The sequence below is a fragment of the Drosophila albomicans genome, chromosome X (assembly GCF_009650485.2).
Source record: "Drosophila albomicans strain 15112-1751.03 chromosome X, ASM965048v2, whole genome shotgun sequence".
Taxonomy (NCBI): Eukaryota; Metazoa; Arthropoda; class Insecta; order Diptera; family Drosophilidae; genus Drosophila; species Drosophila albomicans.
The window spans coordinates 9,366,062-9,382,717 of record NC_047627.2 but is presented as its reverse complement, the minus strand read 5'-3'; the positions used below and the strand labels follow the sequence as shown (position 1 = coordinate 9,382,717).

The following is a 16,656-nucleotide window of genomic DNA, read 5'->3' as shown; positions in this document are numbered from 1 at the left end:
ATAACAGAATGTATCACATACAAACACACTTATTTTCATAACATATACAGGTATTATAAAGGAATTTTCATACTTCTTATTTCACAAATTTTTCGACAGAAATTCAAAATCAAAATTTATATATTACGATTTTATTTTCATCGATCTTGCTCGTTGACAGGGTACTCAGAATTCTCTGAGATTGTCAGATAATATAGATAGATAGTATTATAATAATGACAAAGTCATTTATTAAACTAAAAAACTCGCCTAGTCTTATAAAAAGTAATTAAATGACACATTGTTTTATTCTTGTTAATATGCACAAACGATTAACTAACACTGACAAACCAAAAAAACAAAAACCAAAAAAAAATCTGATAAAATTGAAATTGTCGTACAATACTTGTAATTGGATAATCGGGCAATGATAGCGGAAGAAACCTGAAGATGATGATGATCGTAAATATAGCCCAACGGCAGTCGAGGAGCCGGTATATAATAAAAACTTTTAAAATATCTTTCGCTTGATTTTACTTTGCCTTTTAATAAGCTCCTCTTTCACATGTTTGCCATTACAAAATGTCTGCAAATATTTACCAACTTTTTGGCTAGAGGCATGTGTACATAATCGCATAGGAACGTGCATATATAGGAACCAAATAATAATACACTACTACTAGTATATAATGCCAACTCAATTCTCCATAGACATCCAATACCAAATCTCTCAAATACTATTTAGTTACAACAAAACCACCTAAGTATGTAAAAATCTTTGCAATGCTATGGTTATATTTTCGCTTATCACATTCACACCACAATATCTATTTCCCAATTTCACATGGATACAAGTAAAAGGCTTAACCCAAAGACTTCAAGATTATCAAATGTACATATATGTACATACATATTAATCACTCAAATTAGGACTCTTGAAAACAATATTTATGAATTTATGATAAACTAGAGGAGTAGCGCCAACAACTTATCCAGACTCCAGATTTTCCGCTTTAACGTATACCTTTACGAACCGATTCAGCAATTTCCTAAAGAATTCTTTTCAACAATTTCAACAAATTGCGCGTCTACTAAAATCCTTGTGCCTTTAAAATGCACATTTTTTATGCTTATAATGAACGAAACTAGAGCAACATTTTCTTTCTTTTTTTTTTTGTTTATCTTTGCCGATTCTGATTGCATTGAGAAATTTTAATATCGCACATAATCAACAAAAAGATTTTGCACCATTACACTCGCTTTCTTAAAGACAGGCCTTGTAATGAATTATGATACTATATATACATATATTAGAGAAATATTTACATAACATATTTAAATAGATATATACGAACAGCAATTTATTAGTATGAACATTATTGTAGTGATTTTCTAATGCATCACTAACAGCAGTACACTCACATATACATATATATGCCAATAATGGTTATGATATTATTATTCCCTATATACCCACATGTGTAATAATCAAATATCAATAATAAACAAATAACGTATAGAAAAATGACAAATTGAAAAACAGCAAAAAAAAAAAAAGAATACAAAAATAAATCAGATAGTGCGATAGTGGTGAAAAAACCATGGCAAATGTCCTATATTTAATACATATATTTTTTATTTGATTTGAAAGTTTTGCCATTGAGTTTCCTATACTAATTTAAAACTGATAGGCATGCAACAGATTGTATTAGTCCATACTCTTGGGTAAAACTTAAAATGTTTTGCATATTTTTAATCTAATCACAGACCTTAAGCTTAAACGTTAGCATGCAACAAAATACTATCGGATTTAAACGTGTCATTAAGATGCAATCTTTTTCAGTTGTACACTTAGCATATTTACTTTTAAAGACACACACCTCCTTTCTTTCTCTCTCTCAACAAAAACAAAAAAAAATATTAATAATCACAAGCAACAAACAAAACAAAAAAAAAAACAAATTTTAAATCGAAATAATAATAATTACATATTAAAAATATTCAATTTCAATTCACTTGTACCGTCCACGTTTTTCTTCAATTGGCACACACAACTCTAATAATAATATTAACAATAATAATAATAATAATATCATTAACAATATAATAAATAGACATACTTCTTAGATTTTCTTGAAACCTAGTGATTTGTAAAAATGTTTGCGCATGTTTTTACCATATCAAAACCAAAAACCAAAATCTCAAATCTCTTCTAAGCAATTACTACTACTACTAGTACATTTTACTATATAAAGCGAAAGCATCAATCGATTCATATATACAGACACATTAAAAATAAATCGCATAGTGCTTTCAAACATTTCTAAATGGTATACACACATCACACACAACTTACTTACTTACTCTATATAACATACGTACATACAATGAATTGAAGTCAACAAAACCACCGAATATACCGCTATTTGCCCTTTCTACATATATATATACATATATATTACTACGTATGACATAAACATATTTATGTATATGTAAACATATATTATACATTTATATAGCAATTGAGACTTTAAATCATGTGTGTATATATATATAAATACACATATGCCTATACATATACTACATACTACAATATATAAATTGTAATATTTTTTGATTTACACATTTATTTGTTCTTCTTACCTACTTATTATATTTTCAATTATTCTATAATAATTCTTACATTCCATTTAACGTTTAACTACAATACCACAAAAAAAAAAATGAAAATAAACAAAATCAAAAAAAACAATCCTAATGCGTTGCAATAAAACCATAACTTTCGACACTCATCACTCACCCAACTTCAACTAATCTACAACAACAACAACAACAAAACTACAACAAACAAAATTAATACAACGTTTGCAATCAACAAAATAACAACAACAATGAAATACGCTGAATCCAAAATCACTTAACTACTAATCTAATGAATATAACTCTGATAAATGGCACCCGTAAAAAAACGAAAAAAAAAAAAAACAAACAAACTGGCATCGGCAATATTGACAAACTGCACTGCAAACGCAATCGCAATCGCAATTCCAATAGAAACAATCATTCTTTAACTGTTTGCTCGATATGGCCGCCCTTGACAAAGGAGGATCGCGACAGGGCTCCATAAGTTTCGAGCAGAACGGGGAAGGAGCCGCCAACTCACAGACACATTTATTAACGAGCACTCATCACGCTAACGGTGATGTCGAACACAACAGTTTGGCAACACTAGCACGTCGGACGACGATCAGAAAGCGATCTGTTAGGTAATTTACAACTAACTAACTTCACTTTAACATTTACTCGTCAAATGCAAAGTAATTCCAACGCCATCATCAAAATAACAATCTCATCATTGAATCTAAACTCATCATCACCATCATTATTATGTACTACTAACAACAAGCTTAAGAACATTCCCATTGTAATATGTCTATCAAAAGTAACGATAATTGTGCTCTGTGAAGTGTCCCTTGAAAACGTATTTAGCTCATTCCATTTCTTACACAAAAATACAATTGGTTTTCCCAAGCAGTTGGTTTACTATGCCACAATAGGTTCTAACACAAAGTTATATATTATGGTGGTTCACTCCACCAAAGAGAAAGGAATATTCAAACATATTCGATTAATCAGTAATTTCTTTTTACGAACCGAGTCAAAATTTCCAATCGCACCTTCTTTTTATTGATATATATCTCCACCGAATTACATTTTATGTATCTCTATAAACTAGCAGAACTCCTTTCCAGTATTTTTCAAACCAAACAAATTTGAATAAGATTATAAGATATTGAACATATGGGAGCCAAAGTCACATTAAACTTAAGAATCATTAATAATCATTCATCATTTTATATTAGAATTCGCTAAATATTATGTATGGGTCTGCAAAGTTCAAGCAATACGTGTTAACTATTGTGTTTTTTGGTTTCTTTCGTTTTTAATTTGAAAAACTCACAAAACAATAACACACAAAAAAAAAAGAAAATTCAACAAAAAAAAAAACAACCACTTAACAAATTTTGTGCTTTGTACATTTACATAAGTAAATTGTTTTTTTCTAATTTTTAAATAATTTCAGAAACAAAAAGGTGAATAAGTTTGATAAACTCCAAGCGGTAAACCAAATTATCGATTTATCGAAAATTTACTAAAACAAGAATAAATAATTGTATATTATATGAATATATGTGAATAATTTTTGTGTCAATAATCCGTTTCCGATATAAATGTTGTTCACAACCAATTAATTAATAAGTCGAAGTAAAACACTAGTACCTTTGAATATACTACTACTACTACTACTAAACGTTCACTCATTTACGTAATATGTATAACTTATATACTTATTTATGTAATACATATATTTAAATATGTATATATGTATACATATATATATGTATGTGTGTACAACTGTATGTACACGTATATGAATGTATGTATGTGTATGTGTGAAATAATTGAATGTACATCGATGTACATCATCATCATGTCTGCAATAATTTGGCATTTTCTCTCTCTTAATCGAAGAATACTTACAATACATACATACATATATGTTGCATAGCCAATTTTTAAACAGTTAGAGAAGCTTAGTACCCGTACTCAATGTTGTAATTTTGATCGTTGATCGTATGTATAAGTACTTACATGTACGTAGGCAATTCATCAGCAAGTCTTGCAAGTTGTTAGCGCCGCAGCATCGCGGGAGAGCTCGATACTGTTATTGAATTAGACAAATATATGTTACATACATATGATGTATATTGTCGATATGTCGATGTTGAAATCAGAGCAACATATGTAAAACTGAAGCTGACTTGCAGAACGATTTGTTGATCAAAACGATTTCTCAATAATTCGTGTACCTCAATCACCAATTCAATTAGAAAGCAAAGCTATAGGTTCAAACTATAGTGCTAATACAGTCACGTGTATAAGTAGCCTCTTTCCACATTGCTCACATTACTTTTGGGTTTTCATTTTGTATTTGTACTTGCTTGTTTTCCTTTCCCCCCTTCTCACAAAAATGTGGAACACTAAATTTGATTATCATTTCATTCCAATTATGTATGTTATTCATTTGATTTTCATTTCATTTGTAATTTAATTATTTCTTACAAATTGATTTCTCAAAAAGCAAACCTATTCCAAAGTGTTATCATATTATACATACTACATACATGTTCATTTATCTCTGAAGTACAAGATGCTCTTCTCTATGTTGTTGCACTTCAAACAAAAACTAAGTCTGGCTGGGCATACAAATGTGTGAACACCACAACTAACTAACTAGTCAAGTTATATTTACATATTTAACTATAGTATATTTTGTATTTAATTTATGTAGACCTACACATATATACGTACGTACATACATATATACACACTGAACTGTGTACATCTGTATCTGTATTTGTTTTGTTTAGCCATATGTGTATGTGGTTAGAGATAATATTTCCGGGTGAAATGTTAAGATCAATCAAGAATATCTGAGACGGTATATACTCTCGTACTCGTACTCGAACTCGTACTCGAACATATATTTATTTGCCAAAGTGGTAAGTACATACCATACATCGGGTACATCGCTCAATCATGGACAAACTCACACAGCCGATAAACCACACCACAGCACTTGCACCAAAGACAAAACTGGAATCATCCAACAACAACAACAACAACTTTTTGTATATATATGTTATGAGCAAAAAAAAAAAAAAACAGCTAAAAACACCCTTCATTTATGCATATCTTAATCAATTGTTGCATGTATATAACTATGACTAGCATAAGTAGAATGTAAATAAGCATATGAACTCTGGATTCAACTAGATGCACCCCAAACATACACACACACTTTGAATATATATATATATATGTAAATACTTGTAGTAACAATTAGTTGATGTACTTATGCATACGCTTAATTTTTTTAGTTTAGATTCGCTGACTATCAATCTTTCCTATACTATATACACTACTATAAACTACAATAATATAGTATTATATAAACTAGCATCATACTATTTAAATAGTTTTAACGGTATAGCTGTGTAATGACATTAAGTTTGAAATCATTTCCTTATTATTACACTTGATTAATTTTAATACGAGAATGTCACTTGGTTTTACATAAATATAGGACAACATTTAACTACAATTATATAGATAAATCTGGGTATCAATTGGCATATAAAAACAACAACCAAAAAAAAAAAAAACCATATGAAAAAAATCACACAAATAAAACAATAGTCAACCTGATAAAATATAAAATGATATGTATATATATTATATGTGGTATATATACATATATCGTATATATACGATAGAAACAAAGCCAAATAACGAAAAATCGACAATAATTTCAAAGTGTTCGAGTATATATACATATATACAACATAAATGTATTCTCCTAAGTAGTGTATGAACTTGTTTATATGTTACACGCCTTAAATAAGGTTATCCTGCATTTAAGAACCTTTCGATACTTCAACCTAGCGCAATTTAATCCGCATTTGGAAATGTATTTTGTTGCAGTGAAGTAATATTTGTTTTTAATTTATTATATACATACATATATAATATATATATATATAATCCTTTAATATCTACGCAAGTATATGTATGCGTATATATACGCCGTATATACATATATATACACATACATATATTTTTTGTCGCTTTTATATATACGTATGTATTATTCCCTTCGCTCCCATATTGGAGCCTTAGCAGAGTGAGCGAAATGATCAATTTAGCACCGTTTATTTCGAATAAAATATTAATTAACAATTTTAAAATCAAGTGAACAATTTTATTTGAAAGTGATGCGAATTAAACGATACAATATCGATCGATCATTTCGCTCGCAGAGCATAGGAAACATTAGTAGCTTTTATTGTACACTAAATATACATATAAATAATTCTTTGCGCAATGAATGAATCCATGCGAAATCTGGCCCATGTCTATTTGATTGTTTTGATTGTCAATTAAATGCATCGTACTACAGATAAAAGTCATCAATATTGTGCCTGATTTCAAATGGGTATCGTTCATTCGTTTTGTTATTTCAAATGAGTATTTCAACCTCTGAACTCTCTTGATAGATGCTGGAACTGCAAGATGCATCGAGGCATCCATCACAAGAATCGTTGACTGGCGCCGATGCGGGCCATTTACATCCTGGACATTCGTACATGAATGGCCATCGGCATTCGCCTAGTTTGAGGTAAGATAAATTAATATTAACTCTCACTTAATCTGCACAAATAGGGATGACCAAAATAAGTCTGTACTCTTATAACCGCTGCTCATAAGTGTAGGGTCCTAGCTTACTAGCTTTCAAATATAGCCTGGTATAGTATTTTTCGGTATATTGATTGATATACTTTTGGTAATAACATATCGGCATATCACATATAACCTTCAGAGTATAATGTAGTATTTTTTAGTATATTGCTATATTTTTGATAAAAGCATATCGATATACCAAATATAGCCTTCGGTATAATTTAATATTTATTTCATAATATTTTGAAAATAATACCACGGGTATATCACAGTTAAGTTTAAATATCCAATCACACATAAATATTAAATAATTACCATACTAATTTGAATCTCAATTATGTTTTCTTCCATCACATCACAGACACAACGGCTCTCCATTAGCAAGATCTCCAAGTCCTAGACGGCGTGGCCATCAATACATACATCATGATATCGGATTCTCCGATACCGTATCTAATGTTGTAGAGATGGTCAAGGAGACTCGCCATCCAACTAGGCATGGCAACAGCCATCCACGGTATCCAAGAGGTATGAAATGATTGTTCCACTTTAGTATTTTCCATCATTATATTACATATACATAGTTTACTCATATGTATGTATGAACTATAATGTATGTATTTAATGCACTTCTGAATGTATGTGTGAGTCGGTCGCTAATCTAACCATAAATAGTAATAATCTAAAGCGTCCTTTACTACTACTACTTAGTACTTACGAAGTACACTGATAGCAATGTGTCGGCTAAGTTTTTACATCATTTCAAAGGCGTTTCAATGTTTTGCTTGAATTATTCTTGTTCAGTTTTTATTCTCTTGTTTTTTTCTTCGATTATTTCTTCTTTATTTTTGTGTTGTGTTTTTTTTTTTTTTTTGTCAAGAGACATTTAAAGTTGTGTAATGGAAATATTGCAGAAATGAGGAAAATAATTTAATAAATGTGAAAAATATCAGTCATATTGTACAAACGCTATTGTTAATACTATACATATATCTATATAAAGTGCATACATTTTTTATTCGGTGAATCCGAAGTTTTATCTAAAATATTCAGTAGTTCATAGTCATATAAAAAAAAAAAAAACACATATGATATGTCTACAGCTTACTTAACTATCTTTAAATTGATACTTGTATTTCATTTCCGTTTTCCATTTATTTACAGTTTCTTTACAAATTTTATTGATTTTGATTTTGAATTTCAATGAAGTTTGCTTTTACTTACCAACAAAAAAAAACAAAAAAAAAAAAACCAAAAACGAAACGAAAAAAAAACTTTATATTAATGCAATTCTTACAATACGTAAACTGTTGTGCCCCGACATCCTTAATTATTGTCGTTTTCTTTATTATTGTTGTTATATGTACAATATAGGTTCATGGTCAGCATCGACAAGTCCGGCCCGTTCGCCTTCGCCTTCTCGTTACGGTGGTCATTTGTCTCGCAGTAAACGCACTCAACTGCCTTATCCCACATATGGGACAACAAGTTTATGTCAAAGATCACGATCGCCGAGTCCCGCTCGACTTCAGGAGATGCGTGAACGAGACAGACTTGGTTATGGGATTGATATGGGTACATCTTTAGCACATGCTATCTAAAGCTGATAACTCAATCAAAATCAAATCAAAACACAATCAATACAAAATCAAATCAAATCAAATTTAAAAAAAAAAAAAAACATAAATTACATGTTTTCTCTATATGCTAGTACTTTCTTCTACACAAATTTCTTCAAACATTTCGACTTATACACATCAGTTATCAAAATCAGTTCAGACATGCTTACTCGTACATACTAGCTGCCAAATAGCTAAAAAAAAAATAAATTAATTAAAAAACAAGTACATGTATTGTCATGTCATGCCATAAGAAGTTATTTCATTCCACAAAAAAAAAATAATTAAACAGTTTTCTACTCTACTACTACCTTTATAAACTCTACACAACATCTCTCAGTTGTTTTCTGAGCATTCTCACATTGAACATTACTTATGTATATGTATGTATGTACTTGTACTCGTACTCAAAAACCAATAATAATCGTAATAGCAGCTTTCATATTTCATATATCTCTTGTGCCCATAATACCACTTATACATTATGTATACTATGTACAAACATTCATCCTCATCAATCTACACAATTCAATTTGGCAACAAGAAATTTTCACTAAACGGTTGTGAGATATATGCATACAGCACAACTTTAAAGACTATAATATTATCGTACTCCAATATTAATATTAATCAATTATGCAGACCCACCACCAATATATAGAAGAAATTAGTACGGACAGTAGACTGACGAATCTAAAACAAAAAGAAGAGAAAGAAAAGAAAAGAAGAATATACATATGTATAATAAAAAATAATAATACAAATAATAATACAATTGAATTGTATGACCATCTTAAGACAGTTCTTCAATTCAATTAGTATACCTATAAGTCATTCTCCGCCAAATTTACTGACCAAGAATCTATGTGCTTTGTCCTTTTCCACAATTTTACTTCGCTAAAAAGAACAACAAAAAAAAAAACACCCCTCAATATGGTACTTTCTGAAAAACCTTCTTAGATAATCAAGCTCAGCAGCAATGTGGGACTCGATTTCTAATTGTCATTTTGCTCTCATTTCGAGTGGCAACGGGTGTAAAAAATTGTTTATGACTTGCAGCAGCAAAGAAAAATGATTCAAATTTGTAAAATGAAGCAATTAGGTCGCAGTTGATGACAAAAGTTGTAATATGTATATATTTCGTATTTGGCACTGTTACGTTTATCCTAGTTTCATTCTCTCTACCTCTCTCTATCTATCTATCTATCTATCTGTCTCTCTCGCTCTGTCTCCGTTTGTACTATATATAGTCCTTATACTTGTATGTATTCCATAGTTGACAGTCATGCATGCTACCACAAAAAAAAAATAAAAAATAAAAAATATAGTTACTGACCACCCTGAATCATCTTAACCAATTGTGCATTTTGATGCATTAAATTATGAGACCATAGTTGTTTTGTTTTCTTTTCTTATATATGGACATTCAATAAATTTGATTAATGTTTTTTCTCTTTATTTCAAATATAATTATTGCAAATTAATATAATACAGAACAAAAAACAAATATATGTCTATTTAATGTTCATGTATAGTTCGTATGCTTATTATATGCGAGGTTTTCTTTCCGTTGTTGAATCAAAGACTGTACGTTGCACGGTCCATTACATAGAGTTACATATGTTTGGATTTTGAAAGTCTATCTAACAAAATCTGAACATTGCCACAAATGTGAAAAAGAAAAACATTGCATTATATTAATCAATTTCGAGTATAAATCATTTATTAGGCACATACTATGGTTTCGTTTACTATCATAACTAGAGTTACTTGTATTCATTTGCATTAAGTGCAGTGTGTGTGTGTTTGTCATCAAAAACTAATCGCACTCTTTCGTCAACTATATTTGTTGTAACAACAGGTGGCACCCATGTGCAGCACAGCTACCCGACGCTAGCCTCTCGGAGGGCTGGCATTGGGCGACGCCTACCACCGACTCCAAGCAAACCGTCGACATTGCAGCTTAAGCCAACCAATATTAATTTCCCCAAACTGAATGCGAGTCCTACACACGTAAGTTGAAATTGATCATCAGTGAAGATCATATTGATTGATAAAAATACAATTCAAATTACAATTACAGACGCATCACTCAACACCTCACAGTGTTCACTCGCTGCCACATCACCGCGACCTACTGCGGGACCCAAGAGACGTGTATTATAGTAGAAGAGAGCGCGAGTGTGATCGAGAACGCTTTAGAGATCGCGATCGATTACATGAGTACGATCTGCGATACGAGTATCGAGATCGGGAACGAGAGTTATACGAGCGTGAATGCGATCGTGAACGGGAAGTGGAAAGAGAAAGGTAATTGTGATTGCGTATATTAATGTAATTGTAGTAATTTTGATCTAATCTATGTAACATACTTATATATATATTTGCATAGACTGGAATACATAGCACCGTTATCGTTTGAACAAGCGCTAGCTATGGGCCGAACGGGTCGTGTACTGCCATCTCCGGTTCTTAATGGTTTTAAGCCAAAGAGCGGACTTAATACTCGACATTCCGATTCGGATGAGGAGGATTGGTGCTAGCAAAGGCTTTGATTGCGATCGCGTAATCGAAACGAACAGATCTGGGTATAGCATCACGCCATTTGCTCATCGTTATCAGCACCAAATTTAGATCACAATTTTGATACGATACGACGACGAAATGAGAATCGTTATTATAATACCACCATGAAAACAACAACAACAACAACTGCAAAAGCAACAGCAACAACAACACCAGTAACATCAATAATAGCAACAGGAGCATCCAATATCAAATTGTCTCTAGAAAATTCAGATCCAAATCGTCAGCCGCAATCGCAAAACAAAAACCTAACGAAGAAACATCCAGTCACATCCAGTTCCGAGTATTACTCGTATAGCGACGCTTCTCCATTGAAATTGACTGTTCCAATAATGACAGTGTCATCATTACCAGTAACTAGAACGACATCATCGCAATCGGATATATTAGTAAACAAGCAACACAGAAAAAATATAGCAACTGCAAATGCAACTGCAACTGCAACAACTGTAACACCAATGACACCAACAAATCAAACAATGATATTACCAAATACAATAACAACATCAGTAGATATTAAAAGGGTTTATTCGGATAACAATATTAATTATAATAGCATCACAGCTAACGATAGATTTACCTTATCTGCCGACTTAGAAGATCATCATTATCACGAGCATTACCAAAATCAGGATCATCACAATCTAATACAACAAGAACGAGAACAAGACGAACACCAACAGGAACATCAAATGGATTGGTATCATACACTTTAATAGCAAAAAAAAAACAAACAAAACAAAACAAAATCCAGAACCAGAACGCGCTGAAATGTATAAAAAACAAAAACAAAAACTTAGAACAAAAAAAAAACAATGGAAAGGAAAGGAACACAGAAAAGTGAATAACTAGTAAATGACAGAAACGATGTGAAACAAAAACAGAAAAAAAAAAACGTATTGTATGTAGGTAACACCTAAAAATCTTTTGAACATATTTAGAATATAGAATATAAGTAGGTAGTATCTATGTATATGTACAATATGTAGGTACTCGCATACATTATATACATAATAAGTCTAGTAGTCATCTAGTACATATTTACATGCATAAAACTTGATGAATCTGTAATCCATTTACAAGCGTTTTTGTCTTGTTTATATATATTTAAAGTTAATAATTCAATTATGTACATTCAAATGCAGAACTATGTATATTTATTATTATACGATTGTGTATATTAACAAATATTATTATTATTGTAGGTATCAAATTTTTGTATTATGTATTATGTATTTATGTACGACTACGAGTATACTACATAGCAGCAAAAAAACAAAAAACAAAACCAAAAAAAAAACAAGTGAGCGCGTTTTAATCACCTACGGATGCATTCGATTCGATAGTATATACACATATACATAAATAAATATATATATATAGAAAGAGAAAGAGAAAGCAGCGGGGATATTCTTTTGATTAATAAGTACATGAGATAAACACTTGCCGAAGTGTGCATGAAATAATGTTAAGAGTTGATCGTTTTGTGAATTTGGTGACTGTTTTGTGTGATTGAGTCTGTTTTTTGGAATATTTGTGATCGAGTGAGTGAATGAGTGACTTGTGTGTAAATCTTAGGCAATGTATGAGTAAAACCAACTATAATTAAATTGTTTGTTTTTTTTTTTTGTCATGTATATTTAATTTTTTTTTGTTTTTGGGAAATTGTTTTTCTGACTTTCGATAACTGCGAAATCAGCAACTATAAATTCCATACACATAGCGAGTAATATAGATTTTTCTGTTGCTGATTCCGATTCCACAAATAGAAGTGCATTATGTTGTTGAATTTTGTCGTCTTCCTTTAACTAAATACTACAAAACATATATAGACAAAGAAAAGAAGGATCTACTCTCATCCAATATGTAGGATGAGAATACTACAAACATACTTACATACAGATTTATGTTATACTGTTGTTAAAAGACAAAAACAATCCTCTAGAATATGCAAATATATCTTTTCGCGTCATTCATTTGTTTCGTGATTCGCATTTCGCGTTTCGCGTTTCATCGTACAGACCTCTTTGTATCTTTGCATATGCACACAAACATATTCTTGCGTACACACATAGACAATGTACATGCATACATACTTGTGTGTACATGGTATATAAGTATGTATTTGAGTACATACTTATACGATGATAATATGTATAGATACATTTTTTCAGCGAATCTTGCAATAGAAATGCAGCTAAGTGACAACAAAAACAAAACAAAGCAAGCAACAAAAAAAAAAAAAACAAAAAAACAAGCTTGAACATAACTTTAACAGATATACATACATCTATAACATATAGACACACACTAGTGACATTCTAAATCAAAAACCAATTAGCGTATATATAGTTGAATCTATAAATCAACATCTGGATGTTGAACGCCGGAATATTAAAGAGCGCACAAATATTGTACTTTAACAGATGAAATCCATAACTTAAGTAAATAAATAAAGCAAAAAACAAACAAAAAAAATCGTGAAGCAGCCATGCGAAATTACACAATACGTATTCTTAGCTCATATGTATGAAAGCAAACACCAAAATGAGTAAAACAAAAACAAAAAAAAAAACAAACATAAACAAATAAGGACTCACTTCTCTGATAGTGCATACGATAAATTTGTATGTAGGTTAGTCAAATTAAATACTATTTACTTCTACATTATCAAACCAAAAATACCAAAAAACAAAAACAAAACCAAAAAAATATTCAAATAATTAACAAAAACAACAAGAACAACAACAACAAAAATCAAACATAAATCTTTAAAATGCACTGTATACATCACCCACATGCAGGATTAGTATGCATACATATTTACATACATACATACATAGAAACACCCACATATATACTATATATATATATAAATATACAATAGACAAGTGGATAAGTGTGTCAAATGCCATGGGTTAAGTGATCAAAGATAACATTTATGTAAAACATAGATCAAATCTCACTTGCTTGCAGACTTCTCCATCAAAAGCTTCAAAATACGAACATTTTGTAACTAATTCATTTTTGCTTTGAAAATTGCAAAATTCACCCAAAATTATATAAAATGTTGATTTGATTTTCTTGTTTTTTTTTTTTGTTTTTTTAATTTTAAGAAACCTAGTCAAATATACACATGTATAAATATAAAAACCAAAAATGTAAGCTTAGGAGCTTAGGAGTCTTCTACAATTCATTTCGCATGTAACACAAGATATTTTAATTGAAGCGTAATTATTAACATATGCTGGTTAGAAAACGTTGAATTTTTATTATTAGCAAATAATTGGGGCATGTGTTTGTGTTTGGGTTCAACTTGCAGATTGTTTCCTTATAATGTTCATACAAAAAACAACAAAAAAACAAAAAAAACAAACCCATTTTTCCATCAATCGTTTTTGTGAACCTTGGTCAAGGTACATCATATATATATATATATGTATATAGTATATATATATAGTATATATATGTATATATATATATATATTGAATTTGTGTTCAATTGATATTTGTATTTGCAAAGGCCACAAATTTTTTGTATAGGATAATTTATTTTTCGACCAATTGTTCCTTTGATGGCTATATATTATGTAATAGTGATCCGATCCAGCTCGTTTCGACTAATATATCCGAGTGTATGAAATAATTACTGGCTTTAAGTTTCCTCACAGTAGCTTCAAGACTGAGGATTAGTTTGCTTAGAAAAATGAAATAAAAATACAGATAGACAACCGACACTCGAACACTGGCTAAAACGATTCAGATTATTTTAGCAATCTGCAAACAGCATGCGCAATACATACACACACACACACACACTAATTTGTATATAGAACAGATATAAGAAAACAGCATTTTCGAAACAAACAAACAAATATATATAATATATATCTACTCTTGATCAGCACATGTGGATCCGATTGTTGTCCGAATGGTAGAAAGGGTTAAAAGTTTGTCTCGATTTTAATATGGCGACCGTGGTGGAAGGAAGAATCATTACTGACGACGCTATAAAGACGTACATAACTGCGTGTTTGTTAATGTGTGTATGTGTCTTAATATGTTTATATGTGTGTGCGAATACTTGGTAGGGAACCTGAACCTGAGAACTGGTCACATGGTCACATCCTTGCAGTCGAGCACTCTCGACTATATAATTCAAACATTTTCTATTTTCTTTGTTTCAATTATCCGAATACTTTGTAATTGTCTATTTCAATGCCGCTCGCTTACAATGGACAGCAGTGAACTCTTTTCAATTGTATTGTATAAATAATAAGCGCGATTTGTAGGGATCAACTTTGACATCACTGCGACAACTCAGTGAATAAAGCTACTTCTATTTAGCATAAAATACATATATTTCTCCTTTTCACAACCAAAAATATCATTATACTTATTTAGAACGAATCTTTTTATATATATAAACAAACATACATACATACATACATATATGAAAATCTAACGATTGTTTTTTGTCCTGCAAAGTTAAGGCATCTAGTACAATATTTCGTCATGAGAATATATAAAAACACTCAATAACTCTTAACATAACTTAACTTACAGCTTGAAAACGTTCAGTTCAATTCTTCCAAACCCCCTTTGTAATTTCTTCTTCTGACATTTTGTACATTCATAACTACAAAACGGTTTCGTATTGAATCGTGAATCAATACGTGTGCACTGTACAAAATACAGATTTTTGCAAATTCATTTAGATCTAACTACACCTGGGGTGCGAAAGATTGACTGTAGATTTGTAAAAATATACTTGCATATACATACAATACATACAAACATACGTATAGTCTATTTAGTCATGATATAGTGAAGAGAATGGCATTATCTTGCTTTACATGTGCCAGATGACGGTATGATGCTTATTCTGTTTTTTATTTGTTTTGTACATTTTGTCTTGTTTAAAAACTGTCTGGTGTATAAGTCACATGAGAAATCGAAATCTAAATAGCTCTTAATTTTGTACCAAAACAAAAAAAAAAAAAGAAAAGGAAAACGAAAAAAATGAAAAAAAAATACAAAAAAAAGCTAAAAGTCAAGAAAAAAAAAACAAGAAGTACTTACAATATAATAATTTAAATGGTAAATGCAAAAATTTAATTATAATACTTATACATACATAAAGATTTCTTAACTGAATACACTAAGTAAT

General features: G+C 30.5%; 1 protein-coding gene across 22 annotated transcripts in view; it reads left to right on the top strand.

Moving 5' to 3' along the window:
- LOC117575672 (voltage-dependent calcium channel type A subunit alpha-1) overlaps positions 1-14,061 on the top strand; it is a 60,646-nt gene extending 46,585 nt beyond the window's left edge. For 9 of the 22 annotated variants that reach the window (XM_052008713.1, XM_052008718.1, XM_052008712.1 and 6 more), the window contains 9 exons: positions 414-473; positions 3,034-3,245; positions 4,064-4,100; positions 7,098-7,219; positions 7,643-7,809; positions 8,656-8,856; positions 10,762-10,913; positions 10,984-11,210; positions 11,293-14,061. In XM_052008713.1, the coding sequence (XP_051864673.1) occupies positions 414-473; positions 3,034-3,245; positions 4,064-4,100; positions 7,098-7,219; positions 7,643-7,809; positions 8,656-8,856; positions 10,762-10,913; positions 10,984-11,210; positions 11,293-11,443 (1,329 nt within the window). In that variant the 3' untranslated portion in view covers positions 11,444-14,061. Of the gene's footprint in view, positions 1-413; positions 474-3,033; positions 3,246-4,063; positions 4,101-7,097; positions 7,220-7,642; positions 7,810-8,655; positions 8,857-10,761; positions 10,914-10,983; positions 11,211-11,292 lie in introns of those variants that run through there. The other 13 variants (XM_034260172.2, XM_034260165.2, XM_034260180.2 and 10 more) reach the window with 6 other exon arrangements.
- The last annotated feature ends 2,595 nt before the right edge of the window (positions 14,062-16,656 follow it).